This window comes from Canis aureus, chromosome 15 (assembly GCF_053574225.1).
Source record: "Canis aureus isolate CA01 chromosome 15, VMU_Caureus_v.1.0, whole genome shotgun sequence".
Classification (NCBI taxonomy): domain Eukaryota; kingdom Metazoa; phylum Chordata; class Mammalia; order Carnivora; family Canidae; genus Canis; species Canis aureus.
In genome coordinates, this window is record NC_135625.1 from 39,618,119 (window position 1) to 39,642,429 (window position 24,311).

General features: G+C 37.7%; 1 protein-coding gene across 8 annotated transcripts in view; it reads right to left on the minus strand.

Moving 5' to 3' along the window:
- NSD3 (nuclear receptor binding SET domain protein 3) overlaps nt 1-24,311 on the minus strand; it is a 123,816-nt gene that overhangs the window by 59,777 nt on the left and 39,728 nt on the right. For all 8 annotated transcript variants that reach the window (XM_077849178.1, XM_077849182.1, XM_077849181.1 and 5 more), the window contains exons 2-4: nt 13,980-14,698; nt 4,820-4,891; nt 3,783-3,945 (exon numbers count right to left, since the gene is read on the minus strand). In XM_077849178.1, the coding sequence (XP_077705304.1) occupies nt 3,783-3,945; nt 4,820-4,891; nt 13,980-14,654 (910 nt within the window). In that variant the 5' untranslated portion in view covers nt 14,655-14,698. The remainder of the gene's footprint in view (nt 1-3,782; nt 3,946-4,819; nt 4,892-13,979; nt 14,699-24,311) is intronic.

Here is a 24,311-nt window from a genome sequence, read left to right on the forward strand (position 1 = left end):
GAACTGCTGCTCTAGAACAGTGCTACTCTCTAAGTGTGGTTCCCAAAAGAAGCCAGTTTATGACAAAATAAGCACAGTAAGCATTTAGAAATTATGATAATTTGACATTGCCATGACATCCAGGCAAACGATCAGGGATCTTGTACCATGTTTTTTTTTTTAACCCCCAGGGAGAGGCCTTTCATTTTTCTAATAGTTACTTCTTCTTTTTTTTTTTTTAAGATTTATTTATGTATTTATTTTTATTTATGATAGACACAGAGAGAGAGAGAGATAAAGAGGCAGAGACACAGGAGGAGGGAGAAGCAGGCTCCATGCCGGGAGCCCGGTGTGGGACTCGATCCCAGGACTCCAGGATCGCGCCCTGGGCCAAAGGCAGGCACCAAACTGCTGAGCCACCCAGGGATCCCCTCTAATAGTTACTTCTATTGTAGTTTATATAAATATTGGTCCATGGTGGATTGGAAATTTTTAAAAATAGAACAAAAATAGATCCTTTACCAAACATAGTTTGAAAAACACTTTTCTTTTTTCTACAAAAAAAATCTCAGGCTAATAGAGTAATGTATAACTGGTCGTGGAGGAATCCAAGACGATTCAGATAGGCCAAAAGAGAAGGGTAAAAAGCAGATCCAGACTGGAAAAAAGTAGGAGACTGCCTAGGAAATTCCAGACCAAATGAGATTAATTCCTAAAACTAAATTTAAGTACTTCCTTTGAAATACAGATGCAGCATAAATTGTGGTTTCACTTATATCCCATAAAAAGGTTTTCATAAAGTCATTAAATGTGAAACTCTTAAAAAAATAAAAGAAAAGAAAAGAAAAAGAAAAAAAGAAAGTGAAACTCTTGGGCAGCCCAGGTGGCTCAGCGGTTTAGCACCGCCTTCAGCCCAGGGCTTGATCCTGGGGACCCGAGATCGAGTTCCACATCAGGCACCCTGCATGGAGCCTGCTCCTCCTTCTGCCTGCATCTCTGCCTCTCTCTCTCCTCTCTGTGTATTCTCATGAATAAATAAAAATCTTTAAAAAAAAAAAAAAGTGGGCAGCCCCGGTGGCTCAGCCGTTTAAGCGCCACCTTCAGTCCAGGGCGTGATCCTGGAGACCCAGGATCAAGTCCCACATCAGGCTCCCTGCATGGAGCCTGCTTCTCCCTCTGCCTGTGTCTCTGCCTCTCTCTCTCTCTCTCTCTCTCTGGGTCTCTCATGAATAAATAAAAAAAAAAGTGAAACTCTTTATATAATCTCAAAAGCATGCTTTTCTAAGGAGAGCAATGAAGAGCCACAACTCTTACATGATATAATACCTTAGAGCGCTGAAGAGATGTAGGTAAGTATGTGGATTATTTTATTTAAGAAGGCTTGGTCCTAACAGAAACATGAAAAGATGCTCATTACTGATCATCAGGGAAATGCAAACTGAAACTACAATGAGATATCACCTCACACCTGTCAGAATGACTAAAATCAACAGCATAAGAAACAACAGTTGTTGACAAGGATGTGGAGAAAGGGGAACCATCCTGCACTGTTGGTGAAAATGCAACTGGTGCAGCCACTGTGGAAAACAGTAAGGAGGTTCCTCAAAAAGTTAAAAACAGAACTACCTTATGATCCAGCCACTGCACTACTGGGTATGTACCCAAAGAACAGAAAAATTCTAACTCAAAGGGATACATGCACCCTTATGTTACAGCCAAATTATTTCTAATATCTAAGATATAGAAGCAGCTGAAGTGTCCACCAATTGATGAATGAATGGATAAAGAAGATGCAGTATGTATATACAATGGAATATTACTCATCCATAAAAAGAATGGAGTCTTACCATTTGCAACAACATGGATGAAGCTAGAGAGTATAATGCTAAGTGAAAAAAGTCAGATACCATATGATTTCACTCAGATGTGGAATTTAACAAACAAAGGGGAAAAATGAGAGAGACAAATCAAGAAACAGACTCAATTATAGAGAACAATCTGATGGTTATCAGAGAGGAGGTGGGTGGGGGATCGGTTAAATAGGTGATAGGGATTAAGGAGGGCACTTGTCATGAGCACAGGATGATGTATGTAAGTGCTGAGTCACTATACTGTACACCTGAAACTAATATAACACTGTTTGTTACCTGGAACTAAAATAAAAACTTAAAAAAAAAAAAGGCTTGATCCTTTGGGAAATACTTGTCCCTTTCTTCTCCCATCCACAGAATCATAGATTATTAAACCTGCAAGGTATTTCAGAGATTATTAGTCCAACATCTTCAGTAAGGAATAATAAATGAAAGAACTAGGACTGCCTTCCCCAACCTTATTATGACTAGGTGAATTCAATTATTTTCTTTTTAATATATAGTATGTTAAAGTATGGAGGTTATGGAATAAGGTCCCTCTGCAACTCTATTTACTTATTCAAAACACAAGGATAATAACAGTGTCTACTTCATAGTGTTGCTGCTATGTGGAATGCATAAAACATTCAAGAGAATTGCTTAACACAGTGCCTTACGTGAAGGTAGACATTCAACAATGCTGGGTTTTTTTTTTCCTTATGCCCCATTGATGCTTCCAGTTACCCAATCTTTAATTAGCAGGTTATAATGACAGATAATTGCCTTCTGTATCAGCACAGATTATTGACTATGTAGTATAAAAAGTTACAGATCTGGCTGATCTTGTCACAAATCTGACTTGCATGACTTATGTAGACATTTCTTCTCTTCATAATAGTGAACAGGGAGCAAGATAGAAAGTTTAAAATAAGAAAAAGAAATAGGAGCAAAGTTGTCACAAACAATAAGGAACTCAACACGTAACAAGAGTTCACAAAGCAAATATCCAGAAATAAATTCCAAGCTCAAAACTTCCCCTGGCTAACTAAGCAAGTCCATTCCAAGTGTTAGAATCTCAGAAATCTAATCCACATGTTTCAGACAAACCCACGGAAAAAAATTAGAAAACATCTTTTCTTAACATTTATTAATATTCCTAAGGTAAAATTCTTTTTTTTTTTTCCTAAGGTAAAATTCTATGCTAAATGCTAGATTCAAGCTGTAGGTCCATGTTGCACTGAATTTATACGGATATGCCAGAAAAATTTACATATTCAAAAACAGAGTGGAGGGAAAAACACCCTGAAAATTTTATCAGGATGAAAAGCACTTGTGTCGGTAAAAAATTACTACTCATAGGAGTCAATGATGAAATAAAGTGTACAATGGAAATGTGACCCAAATGCCCACTAAACTCACGTAAGACATCTTATTACTTACCCAACTGCTTTCTTTTGGAATTCATATGAGATGTCAGTCAGATAATGGTTTTTAAAGAAGTAAAGAAGAAATTATAAAATAAATGTAGGGTGTTATAAGGGGAAACAAGGACTATCTCAGTTGTAGAGGCTTACTGCCTATTAGGATGACCCTAATTCTATCACTGGTTATTAAAAATTGGTATTTTTGTGTCAGATTATATATCATGTGCATATTCTTTCTCTTTTTAAAAAAAAGTTATTTATTTACCTTAGAGAGAGAGAAAGAGAGCATGAGTGGGGGGAGGGGCAGATGGAGAGAACCCTCAAGCAGACTCCCTGCTGAGTGTGGAGCCTGATGCAGGACTCGATCCCATGATCCATGAGACTATGAGCTGAAATCAAGAGTCATATGCTTAACCAATTGAGCCCCCAGGTGCCCCTTATGTGCATATCCTTATAATTGTATACAACAATTAAGATTCCATTTTTCCCCAGCCTTTTCTTTAATATCTATTTATGCCTTTATAATTACCTCTTGTATTAATTTTGGTATGAACCTCGAGCTGGGGATCACTTGAAACCATGCAAGGCCACCAAGGATAGGTTCCCACCTTAGACCAAACAAGATCGCCAACCTGGAACTTAACACCAGCAGACACTTCTGTTGTTGGAACAGAAGATAATATTGGCTGAACCTATAAGAAAGGTCACAAAACTTCATCAGCAAAGAAAGTAAAAAAAAGAAAAAGAAACTATGAACAAAGTACATTAAACATGCTAACCATGTAAAATTTATCTTCAATTATACCTTCCCTGATATCTAACCATAACTAGACAAAAGGAAGAGAAGGAAAATAATAAGCCCCACTCCAAATATTGAAAATAGGACTGATGTCTTATTATTATTGATAAGGCATCTTGAGAACGCACATAATCCATCATAAAGTGGTCATTTATATATGTCAGTCATACTTCAATAAGAAAAAGTGGTCACAGTTTTGAAAAGAAAAATAATTCACTGGAAGTATCTACCTTTTTTCTTTTCTTTTTTTTTTTACTGTAGTTCAATTTGCCAATATATAGCCTAACACCCAGTGCTCATCCCATCAAGTGCCCCCCTCAGTGCCCATCACCCAGTCACCCCCACCCCCCGCCCACCTCCCTTTCCACCACCCTTTGTTCGTTTCCCAGAGTTAGGAGTCTCTCATGTTCTGTCTCCCTCTCTGATATTTCCCACTCATTTTTTTCTCCTTTCCCCTTTATTCCCTTTCACTATTTTTTATATTCCCCAAATGAATGAGACCATATAATGTTTGTCCTTCTCCGATTGACTTATTTCAATCCGCATAATACCCTCCAGTTCCATCCACGTCGAAGCAAATGGTGGGTATTTGTCATTTCTAATGGCTGAGTAAAACAAGCACCAAGATTTATTTCAGTATAATTTCTGAAATCCAGAAATATAGAACTGTAATAGTATATATGAAATGTGTTATAATTTAATTACCCTGCTTATACCTCCTTATGCCATCCATACCTGGTTAGACAGTATTCAATACAGCAACTCACCGGGGGTTCCTCTTTAGGTACTGGCTCTTCTCTTGGTTTTTCTGACACAGTGTCAACCCTCTCATTTGGTCTCTAGGTGAAAATGTATAGATAAAAAGAACAAAATGGAGCCAACCAAAGAATAGTAACATATACAAAAAGAACCAAAACTAAATAGCAAAGAGAATAAAGGACATTTATTAACTTAATAATGTAGATTGTAAGAATACAACTAATGCAGTACATGATGCTATGTCTTAAGCTCATGTTCCATTCCACTCCATAGCTGTATCTCTCATTTCTTTTACTTTTAAAATTTAATTTGTTGACTGTTGTTGTTTTTTAAACTAATAGGGTGCAGAAAAACGAGCACTCTGAGATTGCTACTAAGACATAATTTGGAATTGAGAGGTATAAATATATACACACACACACAAAGATATGCACACTAGTCCTATTTATAGGAGCAAATATTAGAAAACAATCTAGATGTCCAGTAATTTAAATTCGTATAGTAAGTTACAGTATGACTAGATAGTGAAGTAACATAAATAAATTTTAAAATCACATGGAAAGGGTGCCTGGCTAGCTCAGCTGGTAGAGCATGTGGCTCTTGATCTCAGGTTTGTGCATTCAAGCCCCACACTGGGTGCAGAGATTACTTAAAAATAAAATCTTCTGAAAAAAAAATGCCATGGGAAAATAATAATATAACGTTGTTTAAAAAGAGCAAATTGCAAAGCAGTTTGTATAGTATGATTGTGATCTCGGGAAAATATATATATTTTTTTATATGCATAGAAAGAAAAATTAGAAGAATACCACCAGGTTATGGAAAAAGTGATTTTTTTGGTGGTTTTCTGAATTTTCAAATTGTCTATGATAAACATTACTTTTCTAATCATAAAACCCACAAATACATTACTTAAAAATTAATTTCTACAACCCTTTGGGAAGGCTATTTAGAAGTATCTGTCAAAATTCAAAATATGTCACTCTTCATTCAGGCAATTATATTTTAAGAAAACTATCTACAGAAAACAAAATGAGAAAATTGGGGGTCCCTGGGTGGCTCAGCGGTTTGGCTCCTGCCTTCAGCCCAGGGCGTGATCCCAGTGTCCTGGGATCAAGTCCCACATCAGGTTCCCTGTAGGGAGCCTGCTTCTCTCTCTGCCTCTCTCTCTCTCTCTCTCTCTCTCTCTCTCTCTCTCTCTTTCTGTGTGTCTCTCATGAATAAATAAATGAAATCTTTAAAAAAAAAAAAAAAGAAGAGAAAATCTAAGCAGACGATGGTAAGTATAGCATTATTTCATGTCAGTAATCTATGTCTATCAACACCTTCAATTTTTTATTTTTTTTTCAATTTTTTATTTTAAAAAAGCCTATATATGCTTTGAAAAGTATTCAATACATTTTACACCAGATTAAGAAGAATAGCTATCTTTGGGGAATGAAATTAAGGAAATAGTGAAGGAAGATCGACATTTTTGTGTTATTTGTATTTTCTGTAAAATGCAGATTATGTTTATAATTTAAAAGACTTTTTAAAACTTCTCACTTGTCAGGGCACCTGGGTGGCTCAGGTCATGATCTCAGGGTCCTGGAATTGACCCCCATGTTGGGTTCCCTGCTCAGCGGGGAGTCTGCTTGTCCCTCTCTCCCAGCCCTTCCCTGCTGCTTATGTGCATGTGTGCACTCTAATAAATAAAATCTTAAAAAAAAACTTAAAACATAAAACTTTTCAAAGAACAGAATTCAGGGATCCCCGGGTGGCTCAGCGGTTTGGCATCTGCCTTCAGCCCAGGGCCTGATCCTGGAGACCCAGGATCGAGTCCCACGTCGGGCTCCCTGCATAGAGTCTGCTTCTCCCTCTGCCTGTGTCTCTCATGAATAAATAAATAAAACATTAAAAAAAAAACAAAAACAGAACTCAATCTAGGTGGTATAGAGAGCTTTATCCATCAAGTTAAATCTTAATTCCAATTTAAAAATACGAGTAATTCTAAAAGTTACTTAAAATTCTCAATTAATTCAAGACACTGTTGTAAAAACAGTAAAAACAAAGTTTTATTAAATAAAAAAGTTGTAGAAAGGCCCATAACTATTAGGAAATGATGAGCCAGACTAATATCCAAAACCCAAGTCTCAATCATTTATTCAACAGTGCCTATGACTTTCCAGGCACTGCTCTAGGTGACTATGCAATAATGAAACACATAGATTTGATCCCTCACCTCAAAAAGCTTATGGTTGGGTAGGATAGACAGACATTAAACAAACAAAAACATATACAATCTAAATGTATGAAAGACAAATAATAGAGGGGTGTGTATCTCTAAATATGAAGGCCAGGAAAGGCCTCTCTAAGAAAATATAATATAATCTGAGCATCAAAGGAAGAATAATTAGTCTAGTAAAATGTGGACAGGAGAACATTCCAGAAAAAAGGCATGGCATGTGTGAAGTTCCTGGGGCTTAAAAAGTGGAAATTTCAGGAAGGCCATTACAACTAACTTAACTGCCCAGAGAAGACAGAGGTTACAAGATGAAAGTGGGGAGGCAGGTTACATTCCAAGGGCTCTGTAAGTATATTCAAGTCTTTTATATTAAGGGTACTAAAACGCCACCAAAGAGGATGAGAGAAATAACAGACAATGATTTATGTTTCAAAAAGATCATGTTAGCTTTTTTTTTTTTTCATGTTAGCTATTACATGGAGAATTATTTTGGAAAGGAGCAGGAGGGAAAACAGAATGTTTAATTAGGTGGGTGAAAATACTGAAAATAGCCCAGGTGAAAAACTTGGTAGTAGTAACTTGTTGATGGGCACAAAATTTCCTGTCAGATGTGTCATGTGGTAGTACCATGATTATGCAATCTAATAGGACACACTCATTGAGCAAGGAAGGAAAAATCTATGTTCAAATGAAAACTGTTTTCCAGATCGCTAGTATGATAATTAAGCAGTCTGCAAATCCTGTCCCCATTTGCATAGGCCTTTTGGGTAGCTTCACTTCAATCACCTCAACTTCTCATTCTCAAGCTACCACAGGAAGACAAGGCCACTTGAGGCAAATACACATCAGAGTCATCCTCCTCCACACATTCAATCTTCATGATGTCTGGGTGGTAAGGGATCTCTGTAACTCCTTTTGAGGGCAGATAGATAAGGAGTGACTCATCTTTACCAAACAACAGAATTCTACTATTATTGTAAGAATGGTCTGAAGTCCATTAACATTTTTCCCTTTCTGGATTAAAGACAGGATTTCCTTCAAAACTTTTTATTATTCAAATGTCTTATCTTTTTTTGGTTTGTTCCAGAATGTTCGCTTTTCCTTCAGGCTAGTATGAAATACTGTTAAAATCACTTTCACAGAACTGAAGTTGTTTACACAGTCATCTTAAAAGGAAAACAATGGCAAGGGAGAGAAAAAAGCCTAAGATTTATTATTCTAAGCTTTTAAGACTACACAAGTAAAAGGAAGTTGAATAAGGATGCTGTGATGATAGAAAGCAAATATAACATACATTGTAAAGTATGCTAATGCATGAGCAAAATAGAAATATCGAATAGGCATTTAGTCTACAGCCATACCACCCTGAAATGCGCCCAATCTTATCTGATCTCAGAAGCTAAGCAGAGTTGGGCCTAGTTAGTATTTTTAATTTAATTCCTTTTTTTTTTAAAGATTTTTTACTTATTCATTTATGACAGACATAGAGAGACAGAGAGAGACACAGGCAGAGGGAGAAACAGGCTCCATACCAGGAGCCCGACGTGGGACTCAATCCCGGGACTCCAGGATTGCACCCTGGGCCAAAGGCAGGCGCCAAACCACTGAGCCACCCAGGGATCCCCTAATTTAATTCTTTTTAAAGATTTTATTTACTTATTCATGAAAGACAGACACAGAGAGAGAGGTAGCGACAAAGGCAGAGGGAGAGGCAGGCTTCCTGCAGGGAGCCTGAGCAGGACTGGATCCTGGGACTCCGGGATCACGTCCTGAGCCAGTCCTGAGCCAAAGGCAGATGCTCAACCACTGAGCCGCCCAGGCATCCTGGGCCTGATTAGTATTTGGATGGGAGAAACATCCAGTACCATTTAGAGGTGCCTATGACTTGAGCCCAAAAGAAAGGTTAAGGAGATAAACCAACAGATAGCACAGTATCACAAACACCAGTTAAGGGGAGAAGTTTTTAAGACAACATAATGTGGTCAATGGAAGTCAAATGCTTAGGGGTCAAGAAAAATTAGTCAGAAAATGCCAACAGATAAAATACTTCTGGGTATAACATCCATTTTCCTTTAGTCGTTCAAAAGATAGATAAGCTTAAAGGAGATTAAAATCAAGTAAGGACAAAAGATACCTTTTCTGGTACTAATAGTGTTGCTTTAGGAAGAGAGCCTCAGAGAAAAAGATGACAGTGAGTTAGCTCTCCTTAGTTTTAAACTTTTGATTTTATGAGTTTATATCTCTTTTACATTTTTAGTTGACTCCATACAGAAAGACCTATATTCCAGGAAAGAATAACAAGAAGTTTCTTAAACAGGAAAAAAATATGTTGAGAACAACTAAAATTACATCATCCAAAATATTCCTTTTAAAAAACTTGGCCTAGTATTTTTATTAAAATTCAAGAGATTTATTACAACAAACTGCATCAAAACTGGCAGAATTCCTAACCGCTAATAATTTTCAAAACATTAAGTAAAATCATACTCTTTTTAAAAACCCAAAACTTATATTAACATTTAAGGTGGAAGAAAAGTTCAAAGGCAATAAATTATTCGTGCATTTTTTTAACTTTCTGAATAACTGCTTAAGTTCATAATCTTAATCACTTGTACAAAAAGAACATTTTGCATGTGAACAGTTTCTAAGAATTTTAAGACATAACACTCTGAGGCTAGAGAACCAAATGTAACCTCTAACTTTGTGCTAATGGAACTGAAGCCAGTATTTGGCTTTTTATAAGTGAAAATGGCAAGCTAAGAGTTAATAAAGACTAGTCTTAGTGGATAAGCCCACTGAAGTGCTGGTGGAAGACCAATGTTTGAATAGATCCTACACTCATACCCAGGAGGCATGACACCTGCCAAGGAGGACTACATGCAGAAACATTTCCACATGTTTCTAATTTGATAGGAGGAAAAACAGCTAAGCCAGCTTTACAAAATATACAATTTCAGTAGTGATCTCAAGTCTCCTGCTGCCTAGATATTTGGACATATTTTATTGTTGAGAAGATATACTTAAGTTGTTCCAAGTAACAGCCACTATTTAGAAGGCCAAACAGCTCAGAATTGGGAGGAAATACTTGTAGATCAAATACCAAGAAAAAAGCAAAAAAAAAGGGGGGGGGGGACAGTGAGTGAAATCACAAACTATTACTTCAAATGAGATTGTTTGCTCAAAAAAAAAAAAAAAAGGAAAGAAAGAAAAAACACCCTATGAATGGACTTTTAAAGAACAAAATTATATATAAAAGCAAATCCAGCTTAAGGACAATCATTTCAAACTTTTTCTCCAAGCACTCAATTCTCATTATACTTCTCTAAAGCATCTGGGGAGGGGAGCTGTCCAGTGGCGTCAGCAGACTCTGACTTGAGCTCCTTTTTCATTTCTAAGCCCTCTACAATGTTAAATACCAAGGGCTTGGACCCTTAGTAACAATTAGGAGGCACAAGGGTATCAGAAATGAAACACTTACAAAAGACTGTCCTAAGGGAAACAAAATAAATGTTCAAGTTAAGGAAACCTAATTAAAAAAAAAAAACAAAAAAAAACCATAAGATTATAAAACCAATTATTTTGTGAACATTGCTGGTCATCTGTACAGTTTATTGAAGCATGACACTAATAACAAGCAAGAGCCTTGAGAGCTCTAGCTTTAACATTCTGTTATCAGAATGGAGTATAACTTTTATGGCACCCATCTCTTATGGTTATAACTATTCCCCATGTGTGATACATTTTAATTAATCAAAATCAACTAATAAGAACTCTCTTTTCCCTTTGGGAAAAAAAAAAAAGGAAGATGGGCAAGGAGAGAGAGTAACATAGAGAAAGAGGGAAAGAAGAATAGGGGGAGGGAAAAGAGGGCAAGGAGAGAAAAGGACAGGGAATGGGAAGGGGAAGGAGAGAAACAAAGCAAAAAAACCTGGATTTTCACCAAAAACTCAACTTTCAGGCAACAGTCTTGGTAATATTTAGTGCAATCAATATCACTTTCTACATCTTTATCTCTTACACCTCAAGATCTTAAATAATGAAATATTAAATTATGCCCCACATGATTTACCAAAAAAGAAAATGAACTAAAACTTTTAAATCATATGTAATCATTTGAATCCCTGGATATAACAATTAACTGAAGGTTTAAGTGATACAAAGAGTAGTCATAGCAGATATCCAACAAAGAACTGGCTTTAAAATCTCATTACAAAGTGACTTATTAGAGGGGCGTGTGGGTGGCTTACTTAAGCATCGGCCTTTGGCTTGGGTTATGATCCCAGGGTACAGCCCCCAAGTTGTGCTCCTTGCTCAGTAGGGAGTCTGCTTCTCTCTCTCCCTCTACCCCTCCCCTAGCTTGTGCTCGTTCACTCTCTGTCAAATAAATAAAATCTTAAAAAAATTTTTTTTACAGATGTCTTGGTGGCTCAGCGGTTGAGCATGTGCCTTAAGCTCAGGTTGTAATCCCAGGGTCTGGGGTTTGAGCCCCACATGGGGCTCCCCACAGGGAGCCTGCTTCTCCCTTTGCTTATGTCTCTGCCTGTCTCTCATGAATAAAATCTTTAAAAAAAAATTTTTAAGTGACTATTAGAAATATCATTGCACTGATTTTTTTCCTAGATTCCAATAAACAAAACGGAAATACAAAAAGTGAGCAGATTGTCTTACCCTGCTTCTAACTGCTTCTAGACCTATTTCTATTTTGGAATATATTTTTGAATGTACTTTATCAATAGAAGTAAAAAGTCTAGCCCAGGAAGTAAAATTGATATTCTATTTGCCAGATTCTCTAGAGCAAAAAAGCAAGAAGGGCCAACAAAACAGTTCTCAGGAACTAAGCTTTAGCTTTGGTTTTTTTTTTGTTTGTTTGTTTGTTTTTAGCTTTGGTTTTTTTTTTTTTTTTAATTCTTTTGTTTTATTTTTATTTATTTATGATAGTCACACAGAGAGAGAGAGAGAGAGAGGCAGAGACACAGGCAGAGGGAGAAGCAGGCTCCATGCACCGGGAGCCTGACGTGGGATTCGATCCCGGGTCTCCAGGATCGTGCCCTGGGCCAAAGGCAGGCGCTAAACCGCTGCGCCACCCAGGGATCCCTTTAGCTTTGGTTTTAACCAAATTCAGGTTTTATGCATTTTTGTGATTCCCAAGGGTCACAGTGCATCACATACTTTTTTACTGCAGGTCTAAAAAAATGCTACAGTGAATGCATCTGAAGTACAAAAGGTTAACTTTTCTCCTTCCATGTATTCTTACTTAAGAAACAGCCAGTATAAGATACAATATAAGCTAAGTTCAGGGGTGGGGCATTTAATAAATGATTTAATAAATCAAATGGCATTTTAGAAACTACTTAGTTACAAAGCCTTCATCTTACAAATGCAGAACTAAGACATCAGAATAGCTAAAGTGTCTTTAAATAATCTCTTTTGGGGCAGCCTGGGTGGCTCAGCGGTTTAGCGCCACCTTTGCCCAGGGTGTGAGCCTGGAGACCTGGGACCGAGTCCCACATTGAGTCCCACATTGGGCAACCTGCATGAAGCCTGCTTCTCCCTCTGCCTGTGTCTCTGCCTCAATCTCTCTCTCATGAATAAATAAAAACCTTTATAAAAAAATAATAATCTCTTTATCTCACTACCCAGTTTTATTTTCATTAGCACTTAACACTATCTGAACTTGTATATGTATGTTCATATGTAAGTACATATGTTGTCTTCTTTTGGAACCCAACTATCAAGGAAAAGGTGAGCTGGTATGAAGTAAACATTTCTTTAAAAAGAATATAACACATTAATTTATTCAGACATACCAGATATAAAAGCAGACTAGTGTTGTAAAACAAATATTTATTTCTTCCCAAATCAACGTCTGAGAAATGTCTTCAATTCATACATGTATTTGAATACCAACTAAACATTCAAGGTAGAATTGATATGTTACATACCTATTATTAAGAAAATTCATACTGAAACCTCAGGTATACTAAAAAAAAAAAAAACTCAGTAGCATGCATCTTAAGTTACCAATGAAGGATGACTTTTATAAAAATTCTGCCTGAAGTTTTAATATATATGAATACTAACTCTGATTTTAATAAAAAGAGTTCTTCTATTACTTCATATTATTTTGTAGCAAACACACTAGTAATGAGTGTTAGGTCATTAACACTGGAAAAAGTTGGTCAAAAGAAAGAAAACTAATATTATTAACCATTTCTCTTTGCTTTTCCTGTTCCTCTTAAAAAAAAAGGAGTTTATTATATGCAAACAAAAATAAGTGAAGCTATTAAATTAAAAAAAAAACATAAGCAGCAAGGTTCTTAGTGTCCCATATTTTTTTTTAAGATTTTATTTATGTATTCAAGAGACACAGAGAGAAGACAGAGAGGCCAGAGAGACAGGCAGAGGGAGAAGCTGGCTCCATGTGGGGAGCCTAATGTGGGACTTGAGCCCAGAACTCCAGGATCATGCCCTGAGCCAAAGGCAGACGATCAACCGTTGAGGCACCACCCAGGTGTCCCTTAGTGTCCCATGTTTTCAAAAATATTTCACTCTAATGACATCCATTCATTTATTCAAAAAATTTTACTCAGCACCCATTATAACATCCTCAGCTCCTGACTAGGGGTTAGAAGAAAGAAGTTATCAGAAATATTTAAATTTGAAGGGATAAAAATTGAAAAATTTACCTTGGACTTCCAGTAAATCTGAAATATTAAAAAACTTTTCAAAAAGATATTTCAGGGCAGCCCTGGTGGCGCAGCAGTTTAGCGCCGCCTGCAGCCTGAGGTGTGATCCTAGGGCCCCTGGATCGAGTCCCACATCAGGCTCCCTGCATGGAGCCTGCTTCTCCCTCTGCCTGTGCCTCTGCCCCTCTCTCTCTCTCTCTGTCTCTATGAATAAATAAATAAAATCTTTAAAAAAAAAAAAAAGATATTTCAACTTACATTTTGTTCCTCTGGCTCTAATTTGGGGATTTTGTGTGACTTGCGCTCTTCAGATCTACATGAGTCATGCTTGTTGCTTTTTTTCCTCTTTTCTTTTCTGCTTTCATGCTTTGATTTTGTGTGCTCACTTGCTTGTACTTCATTTAAAAGGTCTCCACAAAGGGAAGACTCAAACAATTCCCTGCCATTCTGGATAGTTTTGGTTATTTTTAGTTTAATTTCAGGTGAGCCAGTCTTCTTTGGAATCACAGTTTGTGGTACCGAAGGAGGAGGTGGTAGTTGTGGAGGAGAAGGTTTTTCCAGAATTTCATGTGGTCTTGTGTTTGGAATTTCTGAATGGTAATAGTCAGTGGGGCTAAAGTTTCTAACTGCACCAAAGCCATTGGCTGATCCATTGGGATACTGATTATATGACTGGTATTTGGTTTGAGTTTCATACATGCTGATTGATGGTGGATAGCCATTTGTGAGTGGAGGAAGATCTTCCGTTGTAGGTGGGTATTGAAAGCCTTGCTGCAAGGTAGCTTCATATGGTGTCTGGCCACCATCTTCAACAATGTCACTGTTGTTATCAAAGGCATCCTCCTGACGGATGTTGGCGGAGTCAATGAGTTGAGGTGGTTGCTGAATTGTGTTTCCCATGATCCCTTGCATGAAAGAGAAAGAGAAATCCATTGTTCTGCTCCAGCATCCTTAACTTTCCCTTTCTCTCATCGGGCCTAAAGTTTAAAAAAAAAAAAAAAAGAGAGAGAGAGATTAAAAGGTGTTAATATCCTCACAAGCTAGAGGCCTATCAATTGAAAAAGAATTCACTAAAATATCCTGTACCCAATTTTCATATCCTGATGTGAAACACTAAATATTTTAAATATTTAAAGTCAGTGTTTCCACAAACACTAAATATTTTTAAAACAGGTAGCTAATATAATTCTGATACAAGGTAAATGCTTTTTACTTTAAATACTATTTGAAACTCTCAATTACTTTCATAAATTTTAATGTAACAAAACTTTATCCTCTTAGTAAACATTCAGAATAGTTTTGCATTCCTTTTGGTTTCACAAGTTAGAAATTATAAGTCTCAGGTTAAAACTGGTATTTACAAAGTAAGCAGTATTCTGACACATATAAATTAGGTTTCATACAAGTTTCCTTTAAATCACTCAGTGTTTTGTTCAGTGTTTCTCTTTGTTATTACAAAATAACAAAATCTTATTGCAAATATTCAAAATATAAAAGTAAAAAGGCCTGCCTATACTTCCCCCTCCATCATTCCCATTCTTCTGTCATGGATAACCACTGTAAATACTTTGATGAGTATTCTTCCAAATCTTTATATATATTTACATATAAAGTTTTTAAAATGGGTTTATTCTGTAATTTGCTTATTCAATTTAACAATATATCCTAGAGGGCAGCCCTGGTGGCTCAGCGGTTTAGCGCCACCTTCAGCACAGGGCATGATCCTGGAGACCCGGGATCGAGTCCCACGTCGGGCTCCCTGCATGGAGCCTACTTCTCCCTCTGCCTGTGTCTCTGCCTCTATCTCTCTCTCTGTGTCTCTCGTGAATAAATAAATAAAATATTTTTAAAAAATATATCCTAGATATATTTCTATATCCGCATGTATAATTTTCAAAAATACTTTATTATTTAAATAGTTACACAGTAAACCACTGTGGTATCTATACCACAGTGTAGGTACTTAACCATTTGTATACTGACAATCATTCAGCTGCTCACAACTGTTTGAAATTATAAATAGGTCTATAAGAAACTTTCTTGAAACTAGATCTTTGTGGATGTATGTATTCCTATTGGACAGATTTGAAATTTTGATAGATACAGCAAAACTGTTCTATAGGCGGTACTATATCAATTTACCCTCATGCCAATAGCACATGAGGAAGCCTGATTCTCTATACCCTTGTCAGTATTTAGCTATTTTTAACCAGGGGCATAAATAGAATCATCTGGGATAGTTTTACAAAATACATGTCAATCAAGGTCTATCTACTGATGAATCTCATTCAATAAATCTGGGGTGAGGCCCAGAGTATGAATATTTTAAGACCACATTCCAGCTGATTCTGATGCACCCTCTTAGTTGGGTCATTGCATTACAATCTTTGCATTGTAGTTACTGCTTTATACTCTTATGATTATTGGACCTACTCTAGAAGGTGCCTAAAGATGCTCACATTATGGAACAATGTTGGAATATAGATAAGCCTCTGTTAGGAAACATTCTAAGATCACTCTATGTTGTTATAAAGTTTGACAAGCCCACATCTTGAGACAGGATTAATGGACAATTCAGATATTATTTTGATAATCTCATAAACATTTCTTCTAGAAGGCTCTAAGGCAGAAAATATTTCCCTACTGGACTGAGTTTGATGAACTGGGTTTAGCTGCTTGAAATACTGTGAAGAAGGACTGTGAGACTACAGTCCAGTTCGAGTCTATGACCAATTAATAATGTCTACCATCTTGATTCCAGTAGGATTTACCATAATGATAAAGCATGTAACGCAAAACAACAAAGAAGGAAATGATTGCTGACAATACAGTTTTAAAGGTATATCCGATTAAACAGCTGCTGTTTACACTATTAGCAAATGGAAAGAATTTCAGAAGTTCTAGAATTGCAAACAAATGAGTACAAGAGCATACAGGAAATCAAACTGTCCATACCACTCTATAGTGGAAAGAGGTACAGAGGGGTGTTAGCACTCTTATTTTTTTAGCATTTATTCTGGGCCAAGGACTTTATACATTATCTCATTTAATCCTTATAACAACTCCGCAGGATAGGTATGGTGACTCCTGGTTCATAGGTAAAAGAAACTGAGCTTCAGAGGGGTTAGGTGCCTTGCTTAAATCATATAGCAAAGGGGGCAGAATTACTATTTGAATCTAAGTACGTCTGACTCTATAGTCTGTGATTTTTCACATTACCACTTCCACTTCACTCAGCCATAACTTCCGAGAGAATTCAGTTCTTTTGTTCATGTACCTTATTCCTGATGACTGCCAAAATAACACTTAACTATTCCATAATAACCACCACTAACACCTAAATAGCGCTTAGTATGTACCAGGAACCATTCTAAGTGCTTCACATATGGTACTACATTCAATCCTCCCAACAACCTTCAGGTAGATGTTAATATTAGTTCCCATTACAGACCAGGAAATAGAAGTACACCAAGGTTAAATGACTTACTCAAGCGCACAAGGCTAGTTATTAATCAACAGAGCTGGGATTTGATCTAGTCTGGTTTTAGAGTTGGTGATGCTAACCAACATAACATACTGATAATGCTGATAAATATTAGGAACCACTTCTTTATGCATGGCTGAAGAGTTGAAACATCACCTTAATTTGACCCTTGCAAAAATGCATAGCTCACAGACATGAGAACTGGATGTTCTAAAACTCTGTAAACAAACACAGGCAACTATACAGGTGGAATTCAAAAGTTCTTCAAACCTCCAACTCAGGCAAGTTAAATACTGACATTTGACAAGATGCAACCTGTGTTTTTGGGCCTTAAAACTGTCATATACAAGATCAGCTTCCAGATTAGTCTCCCAAATTATAGTCTACAGAGGTTTTCAGGCATATGTATTCAGAGACTATGGCTTCTGATGTTTCTGATTTAGTTCCAAATACAAACTTTTAAGAAGTCTGGTATTTTCCCCCCTTTTCTTCTCTAGCCCTAGAACCAAATATTTTAGTTTGAACTGAGAAAAGAAATAACACTACCATCTTACAATTATAGAATATTTTCAATGCATTCTTATTTGATCCTCAAAACAATTCTGTAAGGCTGACAGAGTGTTAGCTTAATTTTTTAGATAACTAGATTTAATATTTGAGATGCTAAATTTTCCAAGACTATAAAGCCCATTAATGATTAAATCTGAAAAAGAATCAATCTCTTGCCTTCTTTCTAATCCTGCCTCTTTACAACATCTAACTGCCAGAGAATATCCAGCTACCCCAAGACAACCATACTATGAGAGTCATATGTTCAAAACTAAATGAACTGTCCTTTCCCTAACTCAGTTTTCCTTTCAGACTACCCCAGATTTGTCATTGCTTCCACCATTTTTCTAGCTTCCTAGGCTAGAAGCCTCATGTTGCCTGGGTGGCTGGTTCTTACCCCTCTGTGAAGCCATAAAGTGAAGCACTGAACAAATCTTGTACGTTCTTTTATTGAAATCTCTGATTTCTTCTTGATCCATGTCAGGCCAGGCCCTCAGCACCTTAATCCTGAACTATGACAACTGATTTTCTAGATATTTCTAATCTTTAACTTCTTCCTGCACAGCAGTTGGAAGATGTGTCCTTAAGCCAAACTTTGATGAATCTATTCCCATACTAAGAAACTTTAAAGCTCCATATTATATACCAAGCCCCTTCTAAGCCTTTCAAAGTCTTCCATAATCTGACTTTCCTACCAACTCAAATTGTATATGCACAAATAAACTTTTCTGAGCATCCACTGGTCCAAATAATTGTAAGATGTGGCCTTGCTAACATATTACACTTTGTTTAATCCTAAGGAGCAAAGTATTATTCCCATGTTACAGAAGTGAAGAAATGGCACTCAAAAAGATCAAGTGATCTGCCTTTAACCACACAGTCAACAGAAGTTGAATAAAATGGTGAAATTCAGATCTTGTAACTCAATACAGTGCTATTTATATGGCAGCTGCCACCTCACCTGCAAATTATCTATGCTTTGCATTTTTTCCCAATATGTTCCATAGCTGCAATTCAAATACACATCTGACAGCTTCTCTTGTATCTCACAAACATCTTGAAATACCTAATAATGAATTTAGTTCCTATTCACTTACATGTGTCCTTCCTCCAGCCCTTCCTACAAGGAAAAAAAGAAATCTCCATCTATCAGTTGTCCAAGCCAAAAACCTGGGACTATGATAAATCCCTTACCTTCATTCCTGCTCTTACCCAGTGTATTAGTAAACTCCTAGAGTATCTCCAAAGCATACATCTCATATTTGTCTATTTCATTCCATATCTTTTCTTCTTCCCACTAGTCCAAGCCCCTCACTTAGTCTATTCCATAGTTACCTTCTCAGTCTTCATGCTTCTCTTGCCTATGATCTATTTGCCCATATAACAACCAGTCACTTTTTAACAATTAACCCAATCATTGGACTACTCCTCAAAACATGGCAAGAAAAATGAATTATTGCTATACTCAACAACATAGAGGGCTCTCAAAGTGTCATTCTGAGTGAAAGAAGCCAGACACAATGATTCCATTTATATAGTACACAATGTGATTTCATTTATATAAGGTTCAAAAAAACAGGATAAAGTTAAAATTAACTCTATGGAGGGATGCCTGGGTGGCTCAGTCAGTTAAGCATCTGACTTTGGCTTAGGTCATGATCTCTCAGGGTCCTGGGATCAAGCCATGAGTCTGGTGCTCTGCCCAGCAGGGAGTTGGCTTGAGGATTTGCTCTCTCCCTGTGCCCCTCCCTCTGCTTATGCAAGTGCTCTCTCTCTCAAATAAACAAACTGTGGAGACATCTGTCAGAACAGTACTTACTGGAGGTGGGGGAGCAGGCTATAACACTGGATAAGACCATAAGGGAGGTTTCTGAGCTGCTGGTTATATTTAATGTATTGATCTACATAGTAGTTACATAGTCTTAAGCAAAAACCAAAGAACAAACCTTCAGTGCTCTCCCAATGCACTCAAATAAAATCCAGACTATTTATCATGCCCAGCAAGTTCCTGGATAGTCAGACCTCATTTTACATTTCCAAAATTATTTACCAATACTCTGCTGCAAGCACCACATTCCAGCCACATTGGCTTCTTTTTAGTTTCTCAGATGTGCCAACTTCATCTTTGCAAACAGGATTTTCACATATGCTACTCCAGCTACCTGAACACACACATAATCCCTCCAAGAGGCCTTCTGAGATCCCATGCTCATTCTATTGACTAAGCCAATTTTTCTCCTTATAGCATTTACCATAATATATGTCACACAAATATGTGTTTAGCTTCTTATTGTCTGTCTCTCTTACTCGATTACATGCTCTACAAAGGCAGAGATGGGGAGAGACCATGTATGCCTTACTCAATATTGCTCAATTAATAAATGAAAGAAACAGTCCCTGTCCTCTAAGGGCTTATAACTAGTATACCTCCATTTACCTGCCACATTTCTGGGGATATTACCCTACAGTATAACTTACCCACTAATTCCTTGTTTGTTAAAAATGTGTTATGCCCATTATAAAAAGTAATAAATAAATATTTACAATATTGATACCCATAGTTACATGACCAATTGATCTACCACAAAGGTGGTTATTCAAGGGGAGAGGACAGTATTTTCAACAAATGGGGCTGGAACAATTGACTAGATAATGGTACAGAACCCTTATATTATACACAAAAATAACTAAATTAGTTCATAAAACTAATACTAAAGTCAACATGATAAAACTTCTAGAATAAAAACAGGGACAAAATACAACACTGAGTTAGGGAAAAATTTTCTTAAATATCATGCACTATGAAAGAAAATAATCGACAAAATGGACTTCAAAATGTAAAACTTTTGCTTTTCAAAGGACACAGTTAAAAAAAAAATTTTAGGGATCCCTGGGTGGCGCAGCGGTTTGGCGCCTGCCTTTGGCCCAGGGCGTGATCCTGGAGACCCAGGATCGAATCCCACATTGGGCTCCCGGTGCATGGAGCCTGCTTCTCCCTCTGCCTGTGTCTCTGCCCCTCTCTCTCTCTGTATCTGTCATAAATAAATAAAATATTTAAAAAAAAAAAAAAAATTTTAAAAAAAGGTAATTTAAAGTATAGCCATGAGAACAGGGAAAGATGGCAAAGTAGGAAGATCCTGAGCTCCCGTTCTGCCACAGACACATCAGGACAACTACATGTCATGCAACTCACTCTGAAAACAACCTGAAGACTAGCAGAACAGATCATCCACAGCTAAAGACATAAAGAAAAGGCCACAATGAGAAGGGTCAGAGGGGCAGACACATGGTCGGGAATCAAATCCCTGGTGCAGGGACCTACAAGTGGGAGGGATATCTAGGCACAGAGGTGCAACCTGAGGAGGGGATCAAGCCCCACACTGGGGACCCCTGGCCTTGGGGTTGTACACTAGGAAGACAAACTCCCATAATGTCTGGCTTTGAAAATCCTGAGCTAACTCTCAGAGATCCAGAGGGCTACAGAAAATCAAGACTTTGTTCTTAAAGGGCCAGCACTAGGTCACTTGGTTTGATGCTGCATAGCAGCATCAGTTTGAAAATGCCTAGGTTATAGTGAAGGAGACTTATTGAGATTTTGGACATATGCTGGAGACACAGGGATCTGTGACAGCTTTCTCCAGGAATGGAACTGCTGGTGAGCCATTTTTCTTGCCTTCCTTCAGCCTAGTTGGCTGGACACCTGCATGAGCCAGGCCTGATGCTCTCCATCTACCCTGCTGATACCACTGGCTGGCTCTGGAGTTCCCCTGTGGACCTACCCCATCCAACCCACTCATCCCAGCAGGGGCCCCTCCAGAGCAGCTCCTACCCCACCAAACCCACAGGCAGCTTCCACCAGGAGCAAGCAACACCTCGCAAAAGGACTACTACCCCACCACACTCTGCAGGCAGCCCTGATCCAGGATCAGTGCCCATTCAATGTGACTTCTGCCCCAGGGAAGGCGGTGAGCCAGCTCTGCCCGCTAGCATGCCCACAGCAGTTGTGGTCAGGCCTCTCAGCCAGCTTTGCAGGGGGCCAGCTCAACCCACTGCATGTCTTCAGCACCTACAGTCAAACTTCTCAGTCAGCTGTGCTGGGAATGACTACACCACAACCAGAAAGCTTAAGGGACAGCCCTGTTGAGGGTTAGCTCTGTCCACCAGTGCATCTGCAATGGTCGTGGCTGGTTACTGCTGACAGCTGGACTTAGGGACAACCCCACCCACCAACAGCACACCCATAGCAATGAGGGCCCAGTCACAACAGGAGGACATATGCAGCCCAAACAGGGGACAACTCTGGAGCACCTGGTTCTGGTGAAAAGGGCGACTCACTATAGAATGTCTTCCAAATAAGGCAATTACTTTTAAGACCAGGAGACATAACTGACATACTCTAAATACACTGAAACAAACACAGAGAGTCAGACAAAACAGAAGACAGAGGAATATGTTCCAAATAGAAGACTAAGACAAAATCTCCAAAAAAGAATAAAACAAAATACAGATAAGAAATCTATCTGATAAAGAGTTCAAAGTAATGGTCATAAAGATTCTAGCCAGACTTGAGAGAAAAGTGGATGAACTCAGTGAGAACTTCAACAAAGAGACAGAAAATATAAAAAAGAGCCAATCAGATCTGAAGAATATAATAACTGAAATGAAAAATCCTAGAGGGAGGGGTGCCTGGGTGCTCAATCAATTAAGAGTCTGCCTTCAGCTCAGGTCATGATCCCAGGGTCCTGGGATTGAGCCCCCCGTCAGGCTCCCTGTTTGGTGGGAGATCTGCTTCTCCCTTTCCCTCTGCCACTCTCCCCAGCTCAGTCTCTCTCTCTCTCTCTCTCTCAGATAAATAAAATCTTAAAAAGAGAGAGAGTGCGAGAAATCCTAGGAGGAGTCAATAACAGATTAAAGGAAGCAAAAGAACAGTTCAGAGATCTGTAAGACAGGGCAGTGGATAGCACTCAAACTGAACAGCAAAAAGAATTTCTTTAAATGAGGACAGGCTGGGGCACCTGGTTGGCTCAGCTGGAAGAATGTGCGGCTCATGATCTCAAGATTGTGAATTCAAGCCACATGTTGGGTGTAGAGATTACTTAAATAAATAAATAAAAACTTTTTTTAAAATTAGGAAGGTTAAGGAACCAACAGAACAATATCAAGCACACTAACATTCACATTATAAGAATCCCAGAAGAAGAAGAAGAAGAAAAGGGGCAAAGAACTTATTTGAAGAAATAACAGCTGAAAATTTCCCTAACCTGGAGAAAATAGACACTCAGGTCCAGAAAGCAAAGACACCCCCAAACAAGCTGGACCCAAAGAAATCCACACCAAGATACACCGTTATTAAAATATCAAAAATTAAAAATAGAGAATCTTTAAAGCAGCAAGAGAAAAGCATATAGTTATCTACAAGGAAACACCACAACATTATCCACTGATTTTTCAGCAGAAACCTTACAAGCCAGAAGAGAGTGCATGATATAGTTAAAGTGCTGAAAGGAAAAAAACCTACATCCAAGAATACTCTCTCCAGAAAGGTTATCACTCAGAATTGAAGAAGAAAGAAAGAGTTTCACTGACAAATAAAAGTTAATGGAATTCATCACCACTCAACTGATCTTACATGAAATTTTTTTTTTAAGATTTTATTTATTTATTCATGAGAGATACAGAGAGAGAGAAGCAGAGAGACAGCCAGAGGGAGAAGCAGGCTCCATACAGGGAGCCCAACATGGGACTCAATCCCGGGACTCCAGGATCACGCCCTGGGCTGAAGGCAAGCGCTAAACCGCTGGGCCACCCAGGGATCCCCTTACATGAAATATTAAAGGGGTGGTAGGGAGGAATGTTAAAGGGACTCCTTTAAGCAGGAAAAAAAAAAGGCACTAACAGGAAGAAAATTATAAAAGGAATAAATTTCACTGGTAAAAGCAAATATAAGTAAAAGTAGTAAATAAATCACTTATAAAGCTAGTATGCAGATTAAAAGACAAAAGTAGCTAGGCACCTGGGTGGCTCAGTTGTTGAGCATCTGCCTTTGCCTCAGGTCCTGGGATCAAGTTCCACATCAGGCTTCCCACAGGGAGCCTCCTTCTCTCTGTGCCTATGTCTCTGCCTCTGTGTGTCTCTCATGAATAAAATAAATAAAATATTTTTTTAAAAAAGACGAAAGTAGTAAAGTCAACTATATCTACAAAAATCAGTTAAGGGGTACAAAAAATTAAAAAAGATGTAAAATATGATGTCATATATATATGACATGTGAAAGAGGGAGTAAAAAATGTAGCGCTCTTAGAATATGTTTGAATTTAAGCAACCATACACATAGGATGTTATTTATGAAACTCACAGTAAACACATACCAAAAAACTATAATCAATACACAAAAAAGAAACAGAAATCCAAGCATAACACTTAAGAAAGTCATCAAATCATGATGAAAAAGAGCAAGAGAAAAAAGGAACAGAGAACTACCAAAAAAAGTGGAAAAAAATGAACTAAATGGCAATAAGTACATACTTATCAATAATTACTTTAAACGTAAATGGACT